Source organism: Chelonoidis abingdonii, chromosome 3, assembly GCF_003597395.2.
Source record: "Chelonoidis abingdonii isolate Lonesome George chromosome 3, CheloAbing_2.0, whole genome shotgun sequence".
NCBI classification, from domain to species: Eukaryota; Metazoa; Chordata; order Testudines; family Testudinidae; genus Chelonoidis; species Chelonoidis abingdonii.
The window spans coordinates 131,434,608-131,460,674 of record NC_133771.1 but is presented as its reverse complement, the minus strand read 5'-3'; the positions used below and the strand labels follow the sequence as shown (position 1 = coordinate 131,460,674).

At 41.7% G+C, this 26,067-nt stretch overlaps 1 protein-coding gene across 3 annotated transcripts in view; it reads left to right on the top strand.

The window, feature by feature from the left end:
- RPS6KA2 (ribosomal protein S6 kinase A2) overlaps positions 1-26,067 on the top strand; it is a 464,767-nt gene that overhangs the window by 54,083 nt on the left and 384,617 nt on the right. Inside the window, exon 1 of one of the 3 annotated variants that reach the window (XM_075064105.1) lies at positions 9,833-9,910. The exons of 1 other annotated variant lie outside the window; for it this stretch is intronic. In XM_075064105.1, the coding sequence (XP_074920206.1) occupies positions 9,851-9,910 (60 nt within the window). In that variant the 5' untranslated portion in view covers positions 9,833-9,850. Of the gene's footprint in view, positions 1-9,832; positions 9,911-15,131; positions 15,295-26,067 lie in introns of those variants that run through there. One more of the 3 variants, XM_075064106.1, reaches the window with a different exon arrangement.

The following is a 26,067-nucleotide window of genomic DNA, read 5'->3' as shown; positions in this document are numbered from 1 at the left end:
AAAGCATTCCCTATGAACAGGATTTGTATTTACTATTAATTTCTGCTTTGATTACATACATTGTACCTATTTGGCATGTTTTTTTTCCCCACCAGCTACAGTGAGAGTGGCTCATCTCTACTTTTTAAAAAATGCTAATTCTGGATATTATTTGTTTTTATTGCTTGACTCCTGGCCTATCCACAAAGTTACGTTGCAAAACTAATTACCAAGGGATTGCTAAATTACAATCTGACTCTATTTTCAATATATCTGGGGATATGAAGAAACATTTAGAAGCATGACGATTTTCAAAAAGAGGTCCTTCTAAAAACTCTTCACCTGGAAAAGTATTGCTCAACTTTCTTCAGATTTGCAGGAGGGAAAAACTTCTGCTTCACCTCAAGAGTTAACCTTTTAATTGAAAACATGAAGTTGAATTTTTAAATTGGAAAGGTGATGGCTGACCTTAAAAGATAAATTGGGTTACAACCTTAAGTATCGCAAGAGTATATTTCTTCATAATAACAATATGCATCTCCTCATGATGGACAAAACTTCCAAAACAGCTCAGAGCCAGATTTTCATGTGCTCAACACCCACAATCAGGGCCAGATTTTTATTCTCAAAAATGCTGAGTTCCCATTTAAGCACCTAATTAAGGGCCACATTCTCACAAATACTCAGCACCTGGAAGCTCCCATTGGAACACTTATGGACAGACTTTCAAAAGTGCTCAGCATCCAATGTACTGAGCTCTTCTGAAAACATGGCCACTTATTTTGGTGCCTAGATGACTGCTGGGCCCTTTTCAAATCTGGCCCCAATTGTGGGTGCTTAGCTATTTGAAAATTTGCCCATGTGTTCGTGGGGCGATACTGTGTGACATGCCTCCTAACTGTAAGAACAGTAGGACAATGGGTCTTAAATTAGACACATTGCAAACATTTTTTTTAAAAAGCCATATTTAAATGTCTTCTCAAAAACTACCTTAAAATTTTCTTTGAACTTTTCTGGAAAATTTCTCCTACCAACTGAGAGATCTGCTTCTTCTTTTGAGAACATGAACAGTTTTCTTTGTGGTATGAGTAGGTGGCTGAAAACTGGCCTTGAAAAGAAGCGCTGATTGCAACCTCAACCATGGAGAGGGTTGAGGTTGCAACCAGAGCTTGATCTCCATCATGCTACTTGACATTGTCCTTTTGGTTTAATTGCACGTGTGAACCTAAACTGCAAACCGTAGGCAACTGGACTACAACTGAATTTCCTATCCAGCTGGGTATTTGAAAGCCCAGCGTAGTGATTCATTTACAGGAATAAAGATGTGGAAATGTCTGATGTTTTTGCTTTTTGGCTTTTCTCCAAGGAGACTCTCTAAATAATTTATTTTTAGTGATGTGCACTTAGAGTTGAGATATTATATTAGATTCCAAGATGGGAGTCATTTGGGTTCCTGCAGCATCTGTTACAAAAGTTACCAAAACAAGAGAGGATTGACTGACATTTGTGGGATAAAAAGACTTCAGTAAATTCTAGCACAAAACTTTCAGACCTCCTAAATGAAGTTACTTCCTTTCTACTGCCATCCAGTGATATTGACAATGTACAGCTTAAATTAAGGTTGCTGGTTGCTTTATAACGGACTCTGAGCAGGAGTGACTATGTTCGTACCTGTGTATGTCAGATACATAGGAAAAATATAATTGGGGTTGTATAGGTCTCACATACCTCATCACCCCCTCCCCACTCCTATTACTCTGCTCACATGACTTTCCATTTCCCTTCCTCCCGACATATGATTTTCATAGTAATATATTGGTGCACCTATCAAGCTGGCTGGAGGTTGCAGGATAGAGCCACAGAAGTATGTGGGAGAAAGGGTTTGGCAGTGGAGGAAGAGAGGAAAAGATATCTACCTCTTCCACTCGCCAACCCAGCCAGCTATCTCTTTGGATCTCCTTTGTTGTCTCCTTTCAGACTCACGTTTATACCATGACTACACTAGGAAAACAGGTTGAACAGAGGTATTCACTAACAAGATTTTAAACAGGACTTTGCACCCAGCATAAATGGGGCAAGTAGACTCAAGTTCATTTTACAAGGGTCATGAACTATAATGAAATGGTATTGTGCTTGATCCAAGTTTTGGATTTTGTGAGAACACCACCAAACCAGAAGTGTTTTGCATTGTTGCAAATTTTAGTATGAAATTATTTCTTCAAGAGACATCTTGCTACTCTGGCCTTTAATGCGAAACATTTATGAAAGGCTAAACTAAGTTTCTTTCATGAACTGTTGTACAAATGCTGTTTAAAAGACCTGCAAATTGGAGATAATTTAGAAGACTTTAAAGAAATATGTTGTGCATACATTGTAAATTCAGAGCGCGTGTGTGGTGATCATATATTAAACTTTGCAAAACCCCGTAGCAGAAGAGAGCAGAAAAATCTGCATCAAACTCTGATCCAAGCGTATGAATTCACAGTGATACACGGAGTGAATTCCTTAACACTTGGTTGAAAGTTGATTCAACCTTAGTTTAGAACAAGTTTCAAAAAGTTGGAGGCTTCTCTCCTTTAGAGTGCTGCTCTCACCTCCCATGTGAGGTTCCTAGATTTTAAACTTCTTCAATAATGAATATGCAGCGTTGCTTTTTAAATTTTAGTATCTCCATTAATTTTTACATTGTATTTCTGTTTTAATGATCCTGCTCCCACATCGTGGCTGAGGACAGTCGCACTAAAGTTATCCCATTGATGCCTTGGGCAGAAGGGAATTAGCTGCTGTGGACAGACAGGGTCCCCGCTTCTGCCTACACAGTTAAGAAAACCCAACCTTGCTTGTCTACTCCAAGGAGGAATCCCCAGAAGTGTGTATGTGGGTGGCACACTTTATGTTGAGTGGGAGCTACCAGCTCAGCCATCATGCCTGCTGATTCAAGCAGAAGGGCAAGGATGACAAAGCAGATGCATGTGTTGCTTGTGGTTATGGCTGAGGACATAATAAAACTCAACCCTTTGCTACAAAGATGGCCATGTTTGTGCTTTTGATCTGCCACCGAAGCCTGAAGCAGTGCTAGCATGGAGTGGGCACCTTCCCCACTTCTTTCATACACTCCCCCAACCCTTCTCTCCTGCTTCCTGAAGGTGTGTGTGGAAATGGTGAGGGGTGGAGGTTCCAGCTTTAAAAAGTGGCTGCAAAAATGACGACATGAAGTGCTATGATTCTTGAATCTTAGAAGTTCCTGATTGCGTGTGACCAGTTTGCCAGTAGCTCGATGTTTTTTCTAACTGTCATTCCCACATACTTATCCTGGGATTAGAGAATTAAGTTGGTTTCTTTCCTTCTGGCAGATCACCAGTAATTTAGGATGTAGGGGGGGCACTTATGCCCTCATTACATTTGTGCAATCCCTCTATCTCTAATGGATTTGCACATGTACAATTGACTGGGACTTAAGCAATTCCAATGATGCACCAAAAGGAATAGAATCCATCTCACTCCCTCACATATGTTGGCTCCACAGGGCTAATGGGATGCAAAAATGCAGGAAAAGCTTGTTTTTATCATTACAGTATAGAGCTAGGACTGTAGGTAACAGATCAGAGGAAGACAGAGAAATTTTTACATAGGCATTTTTTTCTGAGTAGAGTTGCACTTTCTGGGCTTGATCCAGTGGTCCTTACTTGTGGAAAACTGTCATCCACTTTAAGTTTTACTTGTACCTGGAGCACAAGATCAGGCCCTAAATGAATTGCACTGTGTAACTAATGTGTGGCGTGTGACTCCAACGAACCCAGCAGGACCGCCCTTTGAAAAGAAGGGATTAGGTTTTCACACACTGAGAATTAAATATACAATGTTATGGTTATCAGGCATTGAGTGTCCAAGTCTCCTCTGTAAAGATGAAATTAACCCCTTGGGCTGTCCAGGTTGATTTTAAAAAGTCATATCAATGGATCCCCTTGTCATAGTTCCAGGGTTAACTGCACCTCTGTCCCTTTCATGTCCTTCACAAAAGCACCCCTTTAGGTCTTAGGCCTCCAGCTATCACTTTTCTCAGGATGGGAACCTATGTCCTTCTCTGTTCAGACCAAGGCACAGTCCTCTTGCAGCTCGCTGTGTTTATCCCAGCAGCTCTGACTTTTATTCAGCACCTGCAGTTCTGTGACAGAGTTAACAGTGATATGCCAGCTTTCACCAAGCATGGTACATTTTTTAGGACAAAAGCATTACAGGAAAAACTTGTAATAAAACAGTTAACAGTTTACTGGTAGGTCCATACATAAGTGTTCAGGTATTTTTTATAATCCTGTGAGTCTCCCTTGAGTCAGATCAGGCTGACTCTTATGCAGTTTTTGGGGCCTTTGTCTCCCGGGGCTTCTGAATCAGGTAAAACCAGTCAATGCTATTCCCGCAGGGAGCAAAGCTTCAAAGGGCTGGCTGTCTGTATAACTGGCACTGGGAATCTGCATTAATTATCCCCTAGTGACTCCAGATTCCACAAGAAACCCAGCCAGCCAGGAACACAAAGGTAGAAACAACACTTACTGATACCATAGTCTATGAAAAAAGAACAGGAGTACTTGTGGCACCTTAGAGATGAACAAATTTATTTAGGCATAAGCTTTCATGGGCTAAAACCCACTTCATCAGTTGACTATCCTATGTGCCCACAGTGTCTGGCACCTCTCACTATAATAGACTTTGAAGTTTCCATGCTTCTGAGGTCTAACATCTGTGTATAGCTTCTCTAAGCAAAGGCAGATATTGGTGTGCCCAATCAAACAAAATATATTGGAGTCGCAGATAGGCAGTCAGAAACTGACTGACTTGTACCAGGGGACTGTCCCAGCATTATCGGAGTCCCCAGTTTATCATTCCTATCAGACTGCTCAGCCCAAGTGTCACGGTAAGTGCAGAAATCAAAGTCTCCGACTCAGTCACCTCAGGAAGGGAGAAGTCATGCCACTCTTGATTTTTTGCATCCCACACCTGTAGGTTGTAAGGTAACAGACACTCTTTTTATTGTGTGTTTGCACAGTGCCTAACACAGCAGGGTCCTGGTCTATGCCTAGGGCTCCAAGTCACTGCCTCATTACAAATAATACTAATAAGCCTCAGAAATATAGGGTAGATTGAATGACTATCAGTGCAGGGACTGATTTTTGGCTAGATTTGGCCCATGGAGATTTAGTACTGATAGGGACAAAATACAGTACCAAGTTCAAAGTATCTACCATTTGTTTATTGAGGAAGTATTAACAGGCTTATAGATTCTTGCCATGTAATTATCAGAAACATAACAAGAATCATTACAACAGTGAGCTTTTGTGGAAAGAGACATTGTACAGTAATATACCCATTTAATAGGATGTTACTGTATTACAGAGTAAGCATCATTATCATACCTATGACATATTGTTTCTAGTGATTTTTTTCTTAAATGGATTGAGATATTTGATTGCCCATATTAATAGACTAGCCATGTTGATCAAATGTTAATAGTCAAAAAAACTGGACAGGTATGCTGGGTTTTTTTCAGGTGAATGTATTTTGTCTGAATAAATGGTAACCAAATATCTAAGTATCTATTTCTCCTCTCTGTTTTGTGGGATACATAAATGTGCATTTCCCTCAAGTTCCCTCCCCAGCCCCTGCTCTCCCTCGAGTAAAGCAGGTGTGTTTTTTCTTTTTAAGAATGATTTGATTTTACAATCACTAAAAGAGAAGAGAAAGGATACAGTGTGGAATAATATAATAAAATAATAATACCTAGCTCTCATGCAGCACTTCTCATTGGTAGAGCTCAACATGGTATAGTACAGCATGATATTTACCTAAATATACTACAAAAACAACAAGGAGTCCGGAGGCACCTTAAAGACTAACAAATTTATTTGGGCATAAGCTTTCATGGGTAAAAAAACCTCACTTCTTCAGATGCATGGGTGAAGGAGGGCTACCTCCTGATACTAAATATACTAGGGTTTTTTTATTTGATGGTAGCACCCAAAGGTGCTGTACAAACACAATGGAATACGCACTGCAAAGTGAGAGGAAACCAAATACTGTATTAGTTTGCCAGAGAATATTACATCCATTCTTTAGTCAAGGGAGGTATAATTTTGCCTACTGTGGAATGGTTTCTGTTGGTTACCAAGTCCCTTCAGTTTCCCTGGAGGTTAAGCATCTGGCAGGGTTGGGCCGACAAAGAACAAGGCTCTTTTTTGATGAAATCTTTCCACTATTTCATTTAATTAAGATGCTGAATTTCCTACATTGGTAAGATTGGTAACATAAAGGAGTAAAATAAGTGTTCATCAGTGCATGAAACCCCTTTTTTCCTCCCCACAAAAAGGTACCTTTCAGTGCCACATATAGCACAAAACAACATGCAGACTCTGACAAAAGGGCATGTGGTGATGCTTGGATATAACATGCATTTGTTCTTTAAATGACACAATTGGCTGAAAGGATGGTGAGTAAGATGAGATTGTATGTGTCATGTTTATTTACTGTGACATTTAACAACAACAAATTATCTACCATAGTAACCACAGCAGAGTTTAGAATATGTTCAGACACACCTAAAATACCTAAAAATAATGTTAAAAGTATGTCTTAAACTATAAAGAGAGTGAGGAGAGGGGTGGAGAAGCAGGAATTGAGAATTATAGCTCAGACTCTACCTTCAATCTTTCCCCTAATGCAGTGGTTTTTCAGATGTTTTCAAAGACTCGGGATGCATTAGCAAGGTACAATGGGGCACTTAACTTCTATTTCCATCTTAAACCCAAATTGTTCAGTTTAAAACAGACCCTTCTTTGAAAAAGTGGGGGATCCCAGAGATCCACATCTGGGGTTTTTCCTCAAAGGCACAACTTAGTCCTTTGTTAATGTTTTTAGGGAGTTTCCTCAAAATATTTCAATATAATTAAATGATTTATATTTATAGAAGTCTATCTCGATGCTCATCCTACCTCTGGATGCCATTGCATAAATTAAAATACAGATGAGCGATAGTATAATATAAATGACTGCCATCCTAATTTGACATTATCAGCACATATAATGAGGTTAAAATTTGAATTCCAAACCTTCCAAATCTCAGCCCGCTCTCTCCTCAAAATCCTTGCCAGGAAAAATAGGCTTTGCAATGTGGCTAACAAATTCAGGTTCTGGCAGATCCAGTGGAGTGTATTCCACAGACAATGCTCTGTGTGTAGCTCCTTCCTATTTGTTTGTGTCAAAGGGGTTCCATCTTAAGTTCCCCTGCTAATCTCCCTTGTTGAAGTATAGCAAGGGCAAGAGAGAAGTGACCTCTCAGGTAACTAGGTCCTATCACATTTAGGCTTTTTAGTTTAACTCCAGTATCTTGAATTCTCCCTGGAAACCTATTCTGCAATGCATATTCTGGCAAACTAATATAATAACCTTATCTAATTACATTTTTAAAGGCAACCATCCCCATCAATACAGTATATATCATGTAACATGCTGGAAAATAATGTAAGAGAACACCATGTTTCTAAGACTAAAGTGGCTCTTTATTAAAAGACCTAATTACACAGATGTTGCAATTGCAGTTAGCATTCTAGCTATGTGCACACAGACTGACTTCTTGGTGCCTCTTCCAAACTGTTCCTCCTGTAATCTGTGCTCTTCCCTCCCCATTGATATCTTATCTATGTATCTGTGATTGATTAGATTCCTTGATATTTGTGTCTCAATTTTACCTCTTTTTCACTGCATACTGCAGCGCTGTTTGAGCTCCCTATCCATTTCTGGGTTTTCTGAGGGGCAAATGAAATGTTTAAAAGGTCTGTAAATGCACTTTGTGTTTACTGTCAATGTTTTCATGAATCTTTTCCCTCCCTCCCCCAGAATAAAATTTTTTAGGCTCCAGTCATCTAAACATGTATGCAAATGCTTACTTAAGTATAAGCAGCAGAGAATCCTGTGGCACCTTATAGACTAACAGACGTTTTGGAGCATGAGCTTTCGTGGGTGAATACCCACTTCGTCAGATGCATGCCTGATGAAGTGGGTATTCACCCACGAAAGCTCATGCTCCAAAATGTCTGTTAGTCTATAATGTGCCACAGGATTCTCTGCTGCTTTTACAGATCCAGACTAACACGGCTACCCCTCTGATACTTTACTTAAGTATGTGACTAGTCTTACTGGTTTCCATGTGGGCTGAAAGTTAAGCATGTTCATAAGTGCTTGTATGATTAGAACCTTGCAGTGGATTGTGTATGCATGTCAGTTCATAGAGTTACCAACCCTCCAGAATTGCCCTGGACTCTCCAGGGATTAAAGATTAATCTTTAATTAGAGATTATGTTGTGTGATGAAACCTCCAGGAATATGTCCAACCAAAACTGGCAACCCTAGAGAAAGTGGGGCAGTGAGAGGGGAGAAGTAAAAGCAGCTGTTGCAGGGGGTAAAGGGGAATACAAGGAAGGGGAGAAGAGAGATTGGCTACAGGTTTAACTGGTTTTGCAGCTGTAACTTGTTTGGAGAGAAATTCCTGCCACTTAAAATCAGAGACGGATGCTTTAGGGTGGTAGTATTTATTTAAAAGCATTTCTCTCCTGTTACATTTTTGCCCTCACCCATTGTACATAATGGGCATAAGGACATATTTTTGTTTATGGCAATTCTGCGCTGTTGGGTGTTACCAGACAGCTCTGATATCAAAAAGGCTCAACAGGCCAATCAGAATGCAGCTTTGAACAATCATTCGTGCCCCCCACTGCTCCCAGCTCTTCTAATCAGTGGGTTATGCCAGCTTCTAATGGTGTAACTCAGAGTGGAAGGCGCTGGTGGTAGAAAGTGTACTTTGCATCACAAGGCACCTACAACCTCTCCTCCAATGAAGAGCTCGTGAATTGAGCAGCACTGGTCAAGGATATGGTTTGGCCAGGGTAGCTGGAAATGTAGCAGTTTAGGCCCCAGTTCAGCTACCTGCTTGTACAGATGCCTAACTTTAAACATCCAGGCTCTCCTATTGCCTTCAATGAAACTTCTTCTGTGCATAAAGCTCGGCACGTAGTTAAGCACTGTACTGAGTCAGCACCTCAGCTACCCTGGGCAGCTTCCACCAGCAGAACCCCCCTCAACCCCTGCACACAACTTAAATTGCACACTCCTGGAAAAATTCTGAAGCCAGAAGAGGACAGTGGTGCATAAAACTTGCAACTCTTCACAACAATGAATCAAGCCCAGTATTTGCAAATTATATAAATCTGTGTGTGTGTGTGTGATCTTTGTGTAGTCTTCTCTTTTACCCATTGCAAGAAAAAAGTCTCCAATTCATTTCAGAAAAAAATGTAAATGACAAGCTCTTTTATTGTGCTTGGCTGAGTCACACAAAATGCACACAATTAACAGGTGTACTGTGGCGAACGGCATGCAGCAGGCATAGCTGGATATCTTTCACAGTCTCAGATACTGAGCTAGTTTCTTCTGTGGCACGGGCTTTGAAAGATCAGCCAGATGTTGAACTCCAGTACCTTTTTGCTTTCCCTTACATTTCTTCTGCGGATAAGAATCTATTGTAGCATTGCAATTATTTTAAAAAGATAGGTGCAGCCTGGAGGCTTGTTTCCTTTTTCCCTCCTCTGTGCTGACAAATAGAGCTGGGCTTCAGCTGAAGCCAGAAATGCTGTGTCTATGCACCTGATTTGAGTCAAAGATTAGATCCACTCTAGCCCTCGCTTTTTAATCTGTTGCTGTGTTGTGGCTGCTGTCTGATGCGCTGAGCTAAGCTGGTTGCAACAAGATAACAGGGAAGATGAAAGGTGTCGAACCCCTGCAGAATGGTTCAAGTACTTGCAGAATCTGACCCACATCATGTTTTTGAATGCTGGCAAAAATGATAAAGCTGTCTCACAAGAAACTACAAAAATGGTTTCTTAAAAAGGTAAGGTGCTTCTCTTTATTTTGTTTCGAACTGGACTGATGATAAAGTATGCCAATTGCATTGTTCTGATGTGCTCACTCTTAGGAGGGCACAACTGCCTCAGCCTGAGATGTGTTGCCCTTCTGCTTCACCAAGGTAGTTCTTTTTCATTTGTGGTGTTAATGCTTTATGTTGTGTCCCAATTATACCTAAAGTACAGTATGCTGCATAGGTTAAGTCAAGTATACTCACTGTTTATAGGCTGTCTCATCCTCAAGTTATCTTGTGTTTTTTTTCCCTACTTTTGTTGCACTGTCTCGGAAGTAGTGTGCATTCCAACCTATGTTCTCTGGTAGTTCCAAAAAGTATGGGGCATCTCATCCTAGTAAGCAGAAAAGAATGCACCCCACTGCATACTGCTCAGTTTAAAAAGAATATTAAAATGAAGAAGCAGTTGTTAACTCTGTGACCAAAAGCAGAAATGCCCATATTTTAGAGTTATACCATAAACTCAAATATACCCATGCAATTAGTGCACTTCCACCACATGTAACTGAGAGAAATTTGACATATTACTTTCAGGGTTCAACTCAAACTCTGTCTAAAATTCTCTGGTGAATTTGCTGCAGTCATAGTTGTATGTCTAAGCACTGCCAAATACAAGCATTTAATAAAGTAGTCTGAAAAAATTGTGTGCATGGGACAGGAATCTATCATAATCTGGGAGTAGCAACTTTGGTAAGGCCGTGTTTAAACTGTCTCAGCAACCCAGCTCAATTTTTTATTTCTCCTCCCCAGCCCCGGTCTGTGACTCCTTGCGACCCACCCCACTTCAAGTACTGGTATTTAATATTTAAGTACTGTGGTACTGGCCTTCTTAAATGCCTCGTTAGACTGGGTGCTATCTGAAGGGCCTCTTTTTTCCAAGTTTTAACATTTATCCCATGGTTTATAAATGTACAATCACTGACTTTTCCCTGCCTCTTCATATACTTTCAGTTTATTAGTGATATATGAGACGAACAGTCTGTTAATTCAGCATGACTCTCAATTTCAGTGTATTGTAATTTCAGATTTTCCATAGTGTATTGTTTCACATTCACAGAATTTCACGTTGATTTCCATAACATATGCTTTTGCTAAATCAAAACAGCCATTTTGATTATATTCTTTTTGCAGCAAAAAGAAACAAAACACATTTTAAAAACATTGTGAATATGGCACATTAATAGACAATCTGATTTAATCCTTTCATTGCTGAAGATGTGTATACTCTTGTTGTGAAGGAATTCTGCAATTTTTAATAGTAGTATATTCACCTCTGTGTAACTGTCCTTTGGAGATTCTCCAGGCAAAGTGAACAGTATATTGCCCTTGTCCCCAAGAATATGTACTTTTTATAGTCATTAAGGTGGTGTGTGCATCTGATCAGATGATTAGAAAATAGTTGATTTGTGTGCATGTATAGTGCTCCAAGCCCCAAGAGAATTATTAAGATTAAAAATACATGAGGAGAATTTCACGAATGTATAATTCACCTTTCCTCATCTAGTGTGCTTTCAGGAAACGTATCTTTATGTCGGGGTATGTCACTGCTGAGCTTCTGTTTTCAACTATAAAGTGAAGGTGGGTGCAACCCAGAAGGAACTGAGCAGAATTTACCCTCGAAAAAACAGTAGGGCATTGATAACATTTGGTGTCCCGTAGCAACCTGCTTTCCCATTAAAAGGTACATCTGCATGGTACCACACAATCAATACATGAGGTAGAATTGTCACCTGCCTCTGTTTATGGTTAAGGCTAAGGCTACGTCTACACTGCACGATTAATTCGAAGTAGTTTAAACCGATATTACAAAACCGATGTTATAAAATCGGGTTTGCGCATCCACAGTGCAATCACAAAATCGATTGCTTGCGTCCCTGGTCCAAGGCTACCATCGATTTAAGGAGCGGTGCACTGTGGGTAGCTGTTCCTCAGCTATCCCATAGTTCCCACTTCCGTGTTGAGAGCACAGTGCCTGATGGGGCAGAAAACATTGCCCCGAGTGGTGCTGGGTACAGCCTCACCCCTCCCTTTGTGAAGGCAGCAGACAACCCTTTGGCGCCTTTTTCGTAGAGTGCATTGAGCAAACGCCATAGCACAGCAATCTTTCCCTTTTTTTTCACTTGGTGGGGGGGGGGGAATAAACTGAGGAGCTGTTCCCTGAACCACGCCAGACACTGTGTTTGAACCTACAGACATTGGGAGCTCAGCCAAGAATGGAAATAATTTTCAGAGACTGCTGTGGACTGTGGGATAGCTGGAGTCCTCAGTACCCCCTCCCTCCCTTCATGAGCGTCCATTTGAGTCTCTGGCTTCCCGTTACGCTTGTCACACAGCGCTGTGTATCCTGGAGTTTTTTATTCAAACGCTTTGGCATTTCGTGTTCTGTAACGGAGCTGGATACAACAGATTTGTCTCCCCATACAGCGATCAGACCTAGTATCTCCCGTACGGTCTATGCTGGAGCTCTTTTTCGATTTCAGACTGCATCGCCAGCCGTGCTGATCAGAGCTCCACGCTGGGCAAGCAGGAAATGTAATTCAAAAGTTCGCGGGGCTTTTCCTGTTTACCTGCCCGCTGCATCCGAGTTCAGATTGCTGTCCAGAGCGGTCAGTGCTGCACTCTGGGATGCCGCCCGGAGGCCAATAACGTCGATTTCCGTCCACACGAACCCTAATCCGAGTTATCACTATCGAATTTAGCGCTACTCCTCTCGTTTGGGAGGAGTTCCGAAATCGATTTAAGGAGGCGGTAAAATCGATATTAATGACGACGTCATGTGAACGGATACAGCGTTAAATCGGTATATTGGCCATTAAACCGATTTAAAGTCGCAGTGTAGACCTGGCCTAAGTTTTAGACAGGAGTATTTACATAGTAAAAGTCATGGATAGGTCACGGGCAATAAACTAAAATTTATGGCCTGTGCCCTGTCCATGACTTTTACTACATAAATACCCCTGACTAAAACTTAGCAGCTCCTGGGGCCCTGGGTACTGTGGCTCTGGGGGGCCCCGAAGTCAATAGCTAGCCCTGGCACTGGCCACAGGGCCTGACTTCCCCCAGCCACCCCTGCTCTGAGGCCTCGGGAACTGCTGCTTGGGCACTCCCCAGGGCCCCACCTCTGGGACCACTGCTTGTGTGCATCCCCTGGGCCTGCCACCTGATCAGCAGCAGGTGCAGCTGGCCCTGGGGCAGCCCCTGGGACCACTGCTCGGGCACTACCCGGGCGACCATGGCATCAGCCGCACTGGCCATTGCAGCTGCAAAAGTCAGAGGTTGCAGAAAGTCACAGAATCCATGACTTCCGCGACCTCCGTGACAGAGTCACATCCTTATTTATGGTTCATATTGTTTATCAGAGTTTCTTGAACAGAGGGGGTAAAGAATTAACTTTTTTCAATAAAATACCTTCAAATTATAGTAATAAGCCTAAAAACAATTTGTAAATGTCTCTGCAGCACCCCTAAAATTTGGAGGAGGATGAATCAGTATATAGACCTTTTTTGTAAGTGCTAGGAAAATGTCTGCAAAACAAAAGATCAAATTTTGCCCTCTGGTGCACATACACATCTCCAGTTGAAGTCATTATACCTGCATATTTAGATCAAAATTTGGTTTGAAATGAGACACATCTGCATTTTATGGTCTGATGGACAAATCACAACATTAAGTGTCAGCAAATTGGGGTCCCATTACTGGCTATGCCACAAACTTGCTCTGTGGTTACTAGAGCTGTTTGAAATTTCAATGGAAACTTTTCATGAAAAATTGTAGATGTTTTTCAACCAGCTCTAATGACCAGGTCACCTTCTAATGGCTAGTCTCTGAAAGGGATATAACCTCCAATACTATGACAGCTAATGATACCTTTAAGTCAGAGGTGGGCAAACTATGGCCCACGGGCCACATCCGGCCTGCCAGCCATTTTAATCCAGCTCTTGAGCTTCCACTGGGGAGCGAGGTCTGGAGCTTGCCCTGCTCCAGCACTCCAGCACGGGAAGCAGGATTGGGGGGCACTCTGCGCAGCTCCTGGAAGCAGCAGCATGTCCCCCCCCGGCTCCTATGTATGGGGCAACCAGTGGGCTCTGCTCTGCACACTCTGAATCATGGCCAATGGGAGCTGCAAGAGTGGCGCCTGCAGACAGGGCAGCGCGTAGCAGAGCCACCTGGCCATGTCTCTGCATAGGAGCCAGAAGGGGTACATGCCGCTGCTTCCATAGTAACCACAGCAGAGTTTAGAGCATATTCAGACAGATTTGTCACACAGTGCCCGTATTACAGAGCAGATTTCTAAAGGGACCTCAACCTGGCCTCCAACTTTTGTGATGCAATTTTGCATCTGCAGTAAATTGCAACTAGTGTACAGCTAGCTACTGACACACAGGGTAGTGTTCAGACTTGTGGAGGCAGTTCAGTAGCTAGAGGTATAAATGCTAGTAATTTAGAATACAAAAGAAAGTCTGCAAAATTTACTCACACAGCCAGTCCCAGTGGTCTCAGTGGAACTAATATGAATAAGGACAGTTTGTAGACTCTCAGACTTCATGGCCAGAAGGGACCATCATGATCATCTAGTCTGACCTCCAGCACCTTGCAGGCTGGAGAACCTCCCCTGCCCACTCCTGTTGTAGGCCAAAATCTCTGTTTAAAGACTTCAAGTTGCTGAGAATCCACCATTTACTCTAGTTTAAATCTGCAAGTGACCTGTGCCTCGTGCTACGGAGCCACTTGTTAAAATGTGGTTCTGCTCTGAATGTAGACCGAAAATGGCATTGTAAGGTTCCATCTTTGTCTCAATGGCCCTGTACCAAAGTGTTCCGTTTACAGGTAAAGTGATGGGCTTTTTTCTAATTACCAGCTCCACGCTCAGAGTAGTCTCTGACAGTCAAGTGTGGTGTTCCCCTCACCCCCACGCCCACCAGTCTGTCATCATCATGCATCCTCTGTTAATAAGGACAAGCACTTCAGCAAAAATGTAAATGAAGACTTTAGTGGCCATCACCCCTTCACATGAATGTGGTGCTGCCAATATTTCTTGTATGATTTGTAAAATGCATATAATCTCAGCAGTGTTAGCAGGGAGGAACCTGACTTCACTGTTATTTAAAAAAAAAAAAGAGTGATGATTACAATAGTGGCAGAATATAGCTCTGTGATAGCTTGTAACAAATGTCTGTCTCATCCTGATCACCATCACCAATGAAAGTTTCTGTGCTTAAAGAACATATGGCTGAGTCATTGATCCCAGGGAGAGAAGAATGAAAAGCAACATAAAGCCGAAGGAATTGGAAGGTGTAAAGATCCGCTAGATGTCTTTGGGTACATTCATGTATATGCGAGTCATATACATGGGCAAGGTATTTCTTTAATCTTTACAATGAATCTCACTGTTCTTCAGAAATTGTGTAAAAACAGAATTTTACCTGTTTCTTAGCATAATGTTTTTTCTTTGTGGCATATGCATGCTTGTTTTCTATTGCAAGGTTGCTTGTGAATTCTGAGCTGCTCATCTCACAGCATGTTGTGTGCTAGCTGGTTTTCCCTCTCCACCCCAGAGCTGGCTGCATTTCAGTGATGTAAATACAGTTTGTGTAGGGGTTTGGAATCCATTAGGATGGAATGTCAGAGGTTGGTATGTGGATTTTTGCATGGTGTCATTTTTTTCACCTGCATCTCCAATGCAACAAATTACAGTCTGCTACTATGTTCTTATGTTCATATTCTTATGTTCTTACGTAGAGCTAGATAAATTCATGGAGGTTAAGTCCATTAATGGCTATTAGCCGGGATGGGTAAGGAATGGTGTCCCTAGCCTCTGTTTGTCAGAGGGTGGAAATGGATGGCAGGAGAGAGATCACTTGATCATTGCCTGTTAGATTCACTCCTCTGGGGCACTTGGCATTGGCCATTGTCAGTAGACAGATACTGGGCTGGATGGACCTTTGGTCTGACCCAGTACGGCCGTTCTTATGTTGATGACACCACAGTGTTGGGCTGACAATTATGGGGAATATTACTGATATTGAACTGACTCATTTTATTGGATGAATATGTCTTGGGTTTTTAAAGTGGGGTGAATAGTCAGATCCCCTACCTGCTGCAGGATTTGCAGACACCCAAGCTGCTCGGACCGTGCTTAGTGCATAGTTACCAACTTTTTTACATTTTTTTTGCCAGAGACAATTGTCCAAATAAGCTGGGAGACTGAGACTTCTAGACATTGGGGCACTGCAGGATTTGTGTGCATTCTGGTAAAAGTTAGTGCAGCCCACTGGTCAGTGTGTGTGTGTGTGTGTGTGTGTTACACATCCCCCCTCTGTGCCTGATCCACAGAGGATGTGAGTCTGTTAGTGTTCTCACCTACAGAGCCTGGCTTTTTAGTTGCTGCTGTAGACACTCATGCTGCTAGCTCTGGAGATCTCTGGTTCAATTCCTGTTGGCCAAGATGGCAGCTGCCGCTGAGGCATGTTTGATATGCAGTGTCTACTGATGTTAACTGCCCTGCCTTAGCAGCCAGTAAAATATTCCTATCCTCATCTCACAGTTGTGGAAAATAAGATGAAAAGGTTAGGAACTTGACTACGCCCTCAGGGAGATTAATACATTGCCAGCTCATGTGGCAAGGAGCCAGTTAAGGAAAAGTTTGTGTAGTAAACTTGTCCCCATCTGCTCTAGCCTGGGCAACACTGCCTCTGCGGCCAAGAACTGATCCGGGATCCTCCTCACTTGAGGGAATAATGGTAAACTCTCAGGCAGAGGAGATTGTTTACATTTTCAAGGAAAGTAGCTGAAAAACATATTTAAAATGAAATTTAGATTATCCCTGGTGTTCCAAGATTCCAAAAGGTCAAGGGTGGGTGAGAGTCAGGCATGTCTCTAGGGCCAGCTCTGTGCAAGACACTGTATACATATAAAATCCTAATAAATCAACATTCGAAAGTGTTTCCTGGGGACAGGGGAAAGCACAATTAATTACATAGAATTGCAAACAGGGATTAACAAATTAAAAGTGAGGCAAAGTTGATACCTACCAACTTCAAGGGGTTCCCTTCTGCTCTTGCCAAAGACTTGTCTTCTGAAATTACGCCAGTGAATGTGGTTCTGCTCATGTGTTCATCTACTCTGTGTGTATGCGTGTGAGAGAGAAATCCTGCCTCCCACTGATTTCAATAGAATCAGGATTTCACTCCTTTGGTCTAAAATGTCTAGCTTGCCATGGACTCTTTGAGGTAATGGTTTAAATGATTACTGTTACATTGTGTGCAGCACCAGATACAACCACTTATTTCATTAGTTGCCCATTTAATTAGATCACAGGTAAAATTTTCAAATGCTCCTAAGACTTAGGAGCCTACATTATATTGAACATTAATAGCATTTAGGCTCCTAAGTCAGGGACACTTTCACATTTTTATCCTGTATCTTTATGTATTGCATTTATCAACTGGTCCTCTACTTTTTTAAAACATTAAAATTAAATGTTCCTGTACTCCACTCACCAAAATAAAATAAAGAAAGATAATAAAGAGAAATCAAATAATCTTTGCTAGGGCTAAGATAAAGATTTTAAAAGTAAGGAAATTAAGTTCTGATTTCAGCAACAATCATAACTCAGCTATATTGCTTATTTATCTTAAGACATACATGCAACTACATATATAATACTGGACAATAGATTCCATATTACATTAAAAGAACATCGAGTTCGCAAAGTCAAGTACTCAAATGTTCAGAAATGCAACATTAGGTCGGCCCCCTTGTGCGCATGCTTTATGACAGTCTTTAATTATGTGATCGCATACTATTTTTTCCACAGTACCCCTGCCTCGTTCAGTGCACAGGATGAGAAAGAGTCATGTTTTTTTAGTCAAGTTTGTAGGAATTTTTTTAACATGAGCAAAACATTATTTTTCCCTAACCTTGTTCTCAGAAATTTCTGACCTAATTTTAGCTGAAACTTTCCAAAAAAACTCAATCCAAGGCAAACCCTTGCCATGGAAAATTTCTGGCCAAATGGGAGCAGTTTGGCAGAGTCTCAAGCACTTTAAAACTAAGTCTTATGATGGGATATGTGAAGCAGCCTTAACAGTAGGTGGTGCTATCTGCATCACCTGTAATGCCTAAAGGTGCTAAGAATTGGTTGCTGTGGGAACCATGTCTTTGACATTTTTAACCTTTTCCCATAGTGCATATGAACTATGTTGGGCCCCAGCCTGTTGCCCTTACTGACAAGAGCATCCCTCACTTGCATGCATGCTTCCATTTAAGTCAGTGGAATTATGTGTGCTAGTAAAGGTTGCAGGATAAGGTTCAACCCTGTGTGCATTAATATTAACAAATATTAAGCCCAGTCCTGCAAACTAATCATGGATTAATCCCATGAGCAATTGCTGATGCACTACACTTGTTACACACATACTCTAGGGTGCCCCACTTTTACCCTTCTGTGTGCTCGATTTAGGCACCCCCATCCTTTCCCAATTCCTAGGGCACAGGGCATAATTTTCTGTGGGTTTGCAGGTCCTTTTACCAGTGAAGGAGACTTACACAGTGTCATAAACAGATAGTAGAGGTTAATAGAACAGAAGTACTTCATGTCTCTTTTGACTGTAAAGGGTTAACAAGATCAGTGAGCCTGGCCATCACCTGACCAGAGGACCAATCAGGGGACAGGATACTTTCAAATCTTGAGGGAGGGAAGTTTTTTTTGTGTGCCCTTAGTTTTCGGTGGTTGTTCTCTCTGGGTTCTGAGAGTGACCAGACACGCAACCAGGTTTCTCTCCAATCTCTCCGATACAGGCTCTTATAAGTTCAGAATAGTAAGTACTAGGTAGACAAGGCGAGTTAGGCTTATGTTTGTTTTCTTTATTTGCAAATGTGCATTTGGCTGGAAGAAGTTCAATTGTATATTTGGCTGGAAGGAGTTCAAACATGTATTTTGCTGAAAGGATTTTAATTTTACTTGTATACTTAGGCTGGGAGGGTATTCCCAGTGTCTATAGCTGAAAAACCCTGTACCTAATCCATCTGATATTTACAAAGATATTTTTTACTGTTTTTCCTTCTTTAATTAAAAAGCTTTTCTTGTTTAAGAACCTGATTGTTTTTTTTTATTCTGGTGAGACCCCAGGGGACTGGGTCTGGATCCACCAGGAAATTGGTGGGGAGAAAGGAGGGAAGGGGGAGAGAGAGTTAATTTTCCTCTCTGGGTTAAGGATTACTTCTCCCTCAGGGAGATCTGGATGGGAGGATAGCAGATAGCTAGCAGGCAAGGAGAAATAAAACCTCACTGGCTTTTTGAACTTCTATCTATCTATCCATCCATCATCCCACAGACCCTGCACACAATGTCATAGTATTAATCTCCCATTCTGAACTTTACGTTCCAAAAGATGGGAGTACCAGCATGATTTCCTTTAAGCTTAATTACACCAGCTTAGAAACCTGTAGCGCTGCCCACCAAACCAGGAATTCCAATGCCTGGTCCAACTCTCTGGTCCCCCCAAAACCTTGCTGGGGAACCCAAGACCCGACCTTCTGGATCTTAACCAAGGAAAGTAAACCCTTTCCGTGTGCTGTTGCCCTCTCCCAGGCTTCCCTCCTGGAATCACCTGGAAGATTACTGTATTCAAGACTTTTGAATCACAAATAGAGAGGAAATTCACCTTCCTCCCTCCTTCTCTTCCCCTCCCAGACTCTCCCTGAGAGAGAAGAGTAAAATCCTAACCCAGAGAGAAATTAACCTTTCTCTCCCCCTTCCCTCCTTTCCCCACCAATTTCCTGGTGGATCCAGACCCAGTCCCCTGGGTCTCACCAGAATAAAAAAAAACAATCAGGTTCTTAAACAGAAAGCTTTTTAATTAAAGAAGGAAAAACAGTAAAAAATATCTTTGTAATATCAGATGGATTAGGTACAGGGTTTTTCAGCTATAGACACTGGGAATACCCTCCCAGCCTAGAGTATACAAGTAAAATTAAAATCCTTTCAGCAAAATACATGTTTTGAACTCCTTCCACGCCAATATACAATTGAACTTCTTCCGGCCAAATGCACATTTGCAAATAAAGAAAACAAAACAAAAGCCTAACTCGCCTTGTCTACCTTAGTACTACTATTCTGACTTATAAGAGCCTGTATCGGAGAGATTGGAGAGAAACCTGGTTGCGTGTCTGGTCACTCTCAGAACCCAGAGAGAACAACCACCGAAAACTAAGGGCACACAAAAAAAACTTCCCTCCCTCAAGATTTGAAAGTATCCTGTCCCCTGATTGGTCCTCTGGTCAGGTGATGGCCAGGCTCACTGATCTTGTTAACCCTTTACAGTCAAAAGAGACATGAAGTACTTCTGTTCTATTAACCCCTACTATCTGTTTATGACACACAATCATATCCTTAACCTCTATTTATTAACAGTTATCAAAACAGAATACACACACTAAGCATACAGTGCTCACTACTGCCAATAAGGCAGCTTAACTTTTCCTGCTGGCCAGCCAGGATCAGGTCATCTGGGACTCCTCCAGCTTGTGCACAATATGGTTGACAGGGTGTTGAGGTCTGGCAACTCTTATCCTGGCTGTGACCTGGAGTTAGGTTCCAAAGAACCTCCTTTTGGACCCCAGTTTATATAGTTAAACTTGAGTCCTGCTTAGCTCTACCGTAACCCAGGGAGCGGCAATCTTTGGCATGCGACCCAGCCAGAGTGAGCACCCTGGCGAGCCTGACCAGTTTGTTTACCTGCCACGTCCACAGGTTTGGCCGATCACAGCTCCCACTGGCCACTGCTCACTGCTCGAGGCCAATGGGGACAGCGGGAAGTGGCAGCCAGCACATCCCTTGGCCCGCACTGCTTCCCACAGCCCCCATTGGTCTGGAGTGGTGAACTGCGGCCAGTGGGAGCTGCGATCGGCCCAACCTGTGGACACAGCAGGTAAACAAAGGTTGCTGATCCCTGCTGTAATCAGTCCTTTTAAACTAAAATATTATAAAACAATATTTTCCCCCAATCCTAGCCCATTACTAAACAAATCTTTACCCAATCAGACCCCACCACCTTATTCGATTTGTACATTGCAAAATTAGTTATGCAGCAGACAGAAACAATTAAAGAATCAAACAGAGACCATACAGTTAAACAATAGAGAAGTGGGGACTACAAAGGCAAAACAATAAAGAAGTAGAGATTTCTCAACTGTTCAGTGATTCCTTGCCAGAGCGAATGCTGTCAATCAAAGTTTTCTTTAAACATCTTAAGACCTGTTTCTTTATCTGGTGATGCTGGCTACTATTAGGACTGGAGTGCTGCCTTAACAGCCTGATATTACATTGTTTTGATATAATATAAAGGGAATGTGACTTTCTGCTTCTTAGCTCGTGGCTACTGCTGTCCTAATGTGGCTGTGGAAAAAGGCCTCAGACTTTACACACACTCTTTCCATTGTATTAACCATGCTATAGCAACTACTGTGAGATTTAGAAATGGCAAGGATTCATATTGAGTGAAAAACCTTTGACTTGTGTTTGAGAAAAACAAGTTGCTTTTAACCTCCAAGGAGATCAGCAGTGCTCCTAATGAGACTTTTAAAATGAAACAGAGTGGCAGTAGCTCTATATAGCTGATTTATGTTTGACATGAAAACGCCTTGCATTTCCAGTGTAAATTCTGGAGATGAAGTGGCTCATTTGTCCTCCTCAACCCAAACAACGAATGAGGTTGATTCTTTGTTCTTCATGGGTTCCCTCCCCTTCGCTCTTTAAAAATAAAGATGAAAAAAACTGGCAAAGAATGATGCAGCACCTATGAAATTGACAGCAAATTCCTGCATTTTAGCTGCTCCTCCTGATCTCTTACAAAATTGCTTATATTGAACCTAGCACCTGCTTAATGCTTCAATGGATGTTTGTCAACAAAGAAAACAAAACAACTTTTCTCATAGCTCTATGTCTTAGGTCTGTGTATTGAAAGAGAAAATACCCCAGGGATCATAGCTGCTACCAGGAGATCTCCATTTCCAGCCTGTTGCAACTGCGCCCTGTTTCTTTCTCTTAGTCCAACTTGGGCGGTGCCATCTGTGGCAGTTGCCAAGCTTTCTTTGTTTTACAGTCCATGGGCTAACATGGACTGTAAAACCATGCAACCATGACCCACTGGCATGTTCTCAGTAGCACTGAAAGGAATACAATAGAAAGCTGGACCTTGCTGTGTTTGGATATGAGCGTGCTTTCTGTGGACAGTGCTTTTGCCTCCCTGACTGAGGATGAAGGACCTCTTGAGCTGTCTCCTGAAACTTACACATCTCCAGTGGTAGGTGACTGTTTTGACTGAGAGGAGCTCTTTAGTGTTAGAATGAAAATTCTGTAGAATAGTGTTCAAATGGGGGATATTGTTTATGGCTCAAGACATAAAAGTTGCCAAATCTGCAAAAGTGTGCTTGAGTGATGGCAAGCAAAATAGCTGGGGATTTGATTCTGACTGATGTGAATTTGAACTGAATATAACTGACACATTAACCTAGTGTGTGCACCAACTGTATGTCTTAATTTATCATCTAAATTGCATTTAAAGAACTTGGAAACATAAACAGATAAACTAGTTTCCCTTTGCATCATCAATGTAGATATTTAGAAAAAAGTTTGTTTATTGATTACAAAAATAGCTTCCTTTTTAAATTAAAAATTATATATTTTCCATTCTGCGCCGTCCCTCTCCCCCGGCCCCCACATCCTGGAGAGTTATTCCTACACAGAAGTAATAATAGCTTCCCTGGGGCACTGGGTAGTAATATGCTCTTTGAAGATGGAGCAGCAGTGTTGTTATGGTAACTAAAGGCTAAGGCTATATGCTGAGTGTGCAAAAATGCAATGTTTGATTATTATGTCCGATTATTCTTGATTATGGCACAATTTGATATTGCACTGCTAGCTCTTGAAACTTGCAATGAAATGAAACTTAACATTTGTAAAGAAAAAAAGGAAGAGAACTTCACCTTACGTTATTTTCACTTTGTCAGCCAGACTCCTTCACTTAGTAACACGGTGCTTGAAACTACGCAGGGATTCAACGTAATGCATGACGACCCCCCTGCCTGCTTTATGTATTTATTAAGGATGTCACTCTTAAGCTTCTATCTTTGTCCAGCTGGGAACAGACTTTGATGCTTGGGCCTGCAGAATGTTGCCCCTGGCATTTAGCAAACTTCTCTGGTAGTCAAAAATGTTGGTGTGCTTTGTGTATTCCATGCCTCTGGGAAATCCAGACGTTTCTTTTTTTTTTAGACAAATAGTTCATTTTCCTGTGAATGCTAAAACTTTATAAACCCCTTAACAATGAACCTCTTCAGGCTTTTAGACAGGAAAAACCTGAGAGGCTGACTCATGGGCACATGCCTATTGTCTGCTGCATGCCAGAGAGGGCAGCAGCTGGTTGTAAGTTATGATCAAAGGTGCTTAAAAAGCTACGGGATATGTATGTGCTTTTTTGAACAGAACAAAACCTGTGCATGGCTTATTGCTATGGGTATGCTTTAAATCTCAAATGAGAAGAGCACAGGAGAGCTGCAGGCACCTGGGAACAGCCTGAGAAGGGCTTATGCTCAGGTGCATAGTGAGAGGAATTGTCCTCTTGTCCAAGGATACCCCCCACAATCAGTTTGTAATGAACTCCTTAAAAGTTGGTAACTTGCACTCACAGCTTCTTGTAATGCCCAGGTGCTGTGTGTGTGTGTGAGATGTCAGTCTGTAGCGCAGGGGTTGGGAGATGTCTACACAAGTATACTCTCTCTCGCTTCCCTTTACCTCCCATCATTAAATCTGTAGTCCTTACTGTGATGGGCACATGTGAGTGTTTAATATGTCTGGCACCATGCACTTGCACTGTAGAGAACATGTCATTGTCTGATGGGAAATACCTGACCTTTCTCTTATCAGATCTTTGCTTTTTCCATGCCCTCTTCTGCAGGGGAAGGACATATGACTCTTATTTATAAAACCAAGAGGATAGAACTTCGTTGACTGTTGCCAGTGCTGGCCAGTACTGTTGTTAGAAAACAGGACAAGAGCTATATGTAGTATTTGATCCTGGAGGCCTCACTTGGCACAGAGTCACATTCGTGCACCACTGAGGTTGATATTTTAAATGGTTAAAATTAGCAATTCAGAAATAAGGTTCCCACAATCCCTGTAACGATGCCCCCTTTCACTTGTCACATGCACTATTTGTATTTTGTGTTGTTGATCCCTACTCATTCTAATATCTTAGGCCCTAGTCCTGCTCCCATTGAAGCCCAATGGGAATTTTTCTGTGGAGCCCAGTGACAGTAGAATTGGACTCTTGGGGCCCAGATTGCCTCTGATGCTTGCAAGATGCACAGTAGAGGGGAAGGACCACAGAAGTCCAATGTCACCTCTAACTCACATATATGCCTATCAGCCTGTCATAGCGTTCTTACTCAGATCTGAACCTTAGAGTTCAGAAAATGAGATGCTAGCAGGAAACCTCCAAGCTTAATTACCAGCTTAGATCTGATAGCGCTGCCACCAGCCAGGAATTCCAGTGCCTGGCTCACTCTAGTCTCCCTGGGGATCCCCAAGATTCAGATTGCCCTGGGTCTTCCAACATAAGGAATAACCCCCTCCTGGCATGGACCCTGGAAGATCACCTTTGTTTCCAATTTCCTTGAAATGCAAACAGAGAGATCAGGTTTCTCGTCACTCTCAACTCAGAGTCCCTGAAATGCCAAGCTTTGTAACTCTAACACAAATGAGATTTTCTCTTCCCCCTGTCTTTTCCTCCACAAATTCCCTGCGGTGAGCTCCAGACTCAATCCCCTTTTGAGCCCAACTAAAAAAATATCAACAGGGTTTTTACAAAGAAAGCTTGATATAAAAAGAAATTGAAAAAGACTAAAAATGGGGCTCTGTATCAGGGTGACATATACTGGAGTTATTTGCTTAAAAGAAAAAATGAATAAACAGCCTTATCCAAAAAGAAATACAATTTAACATTCCAGACAACTACCACACATGTAAATACCAAAACAATAATAGCCTATTGTCTGTTCTACGCCTTATGTACTCACACTTGGAAAAGCCTGGCAGAAGTTAGATAAGTCCTCGGATTAGAAAGCCTGGAGACAGAGTGATCCCCTCAGAGACTAGAGAGCAACAGAACGAGACAAAGAACACACACCCAAAACTTCCCTCCCTTGAGATTTGAAAAATCTTGTTTCCTGATTGGTCCTCTGGTCAGGTCTTTGGTTCCCTTTGTTAACCCTTTACAGGTAAAAGAAACATTAACCCTTAGCTATCTGTTTATGACACAGCCTCCTTGGGGGAAATAAAACCACTGTAGTAAAAAGGCCAAATAACTAAGTGTAGACTCTTCCTTCCCTTTCTCCCTATTTATCACATATTTGACATGGTTGTAGCCTGATCCCCTGCCCAAGTTGTGGCTTTATTAACTATGTTCTCATAGGAGCCCAAAAAAAAATATTATCTCCGAGGAAAGTTTTAATAAATGTAATTTTTAATACTTGAGGATTCTGCAGCCCCATAGGCAAATGTTGAGTCTTTGAGGTACGTACAGTGAAATCAACCACTTTAAAGTAACTTAAAGGTTCCAGTATGAGTCTTTCAACATAAAGACCTCCTCAGGTAAGTAGCCTTGTTTTCTAATCCCTTGTGTGGTTGCTTATGACCGGATTCAATATAGTAATTCATGTATTTTTAGAAAAGTCAATTTCTCTCATAATTTGTGGCCTCGTTCTGTATTTCTGGTATCGATTTCTCTCTCTCTTTCTCACACACACACACACACACACGACCCCTTGTTTAACTACGTATTGTGACTGCAAAAACCTTACACTCTTAAGTTTTTATCTCTGCAACACCTTGTTCCTTAAATCAGATAAGCAGGGAGTTCTTGGATAGTAACTGAGAGTAACTACCTGGCAACAAGTGGTTTAATACTGAATGATACCAAACATGCTTAACACCCTCTGACTTGAGGTGCATGGTACTTTTCATGACCATGTCAAAACATACCACACTGAAAACTGCTGACCTCTGTCAATGAATGAGAATTGTAACTGCCCCTCCTTTCATGATTTTATAATTTGGCTTGGTGATTTTT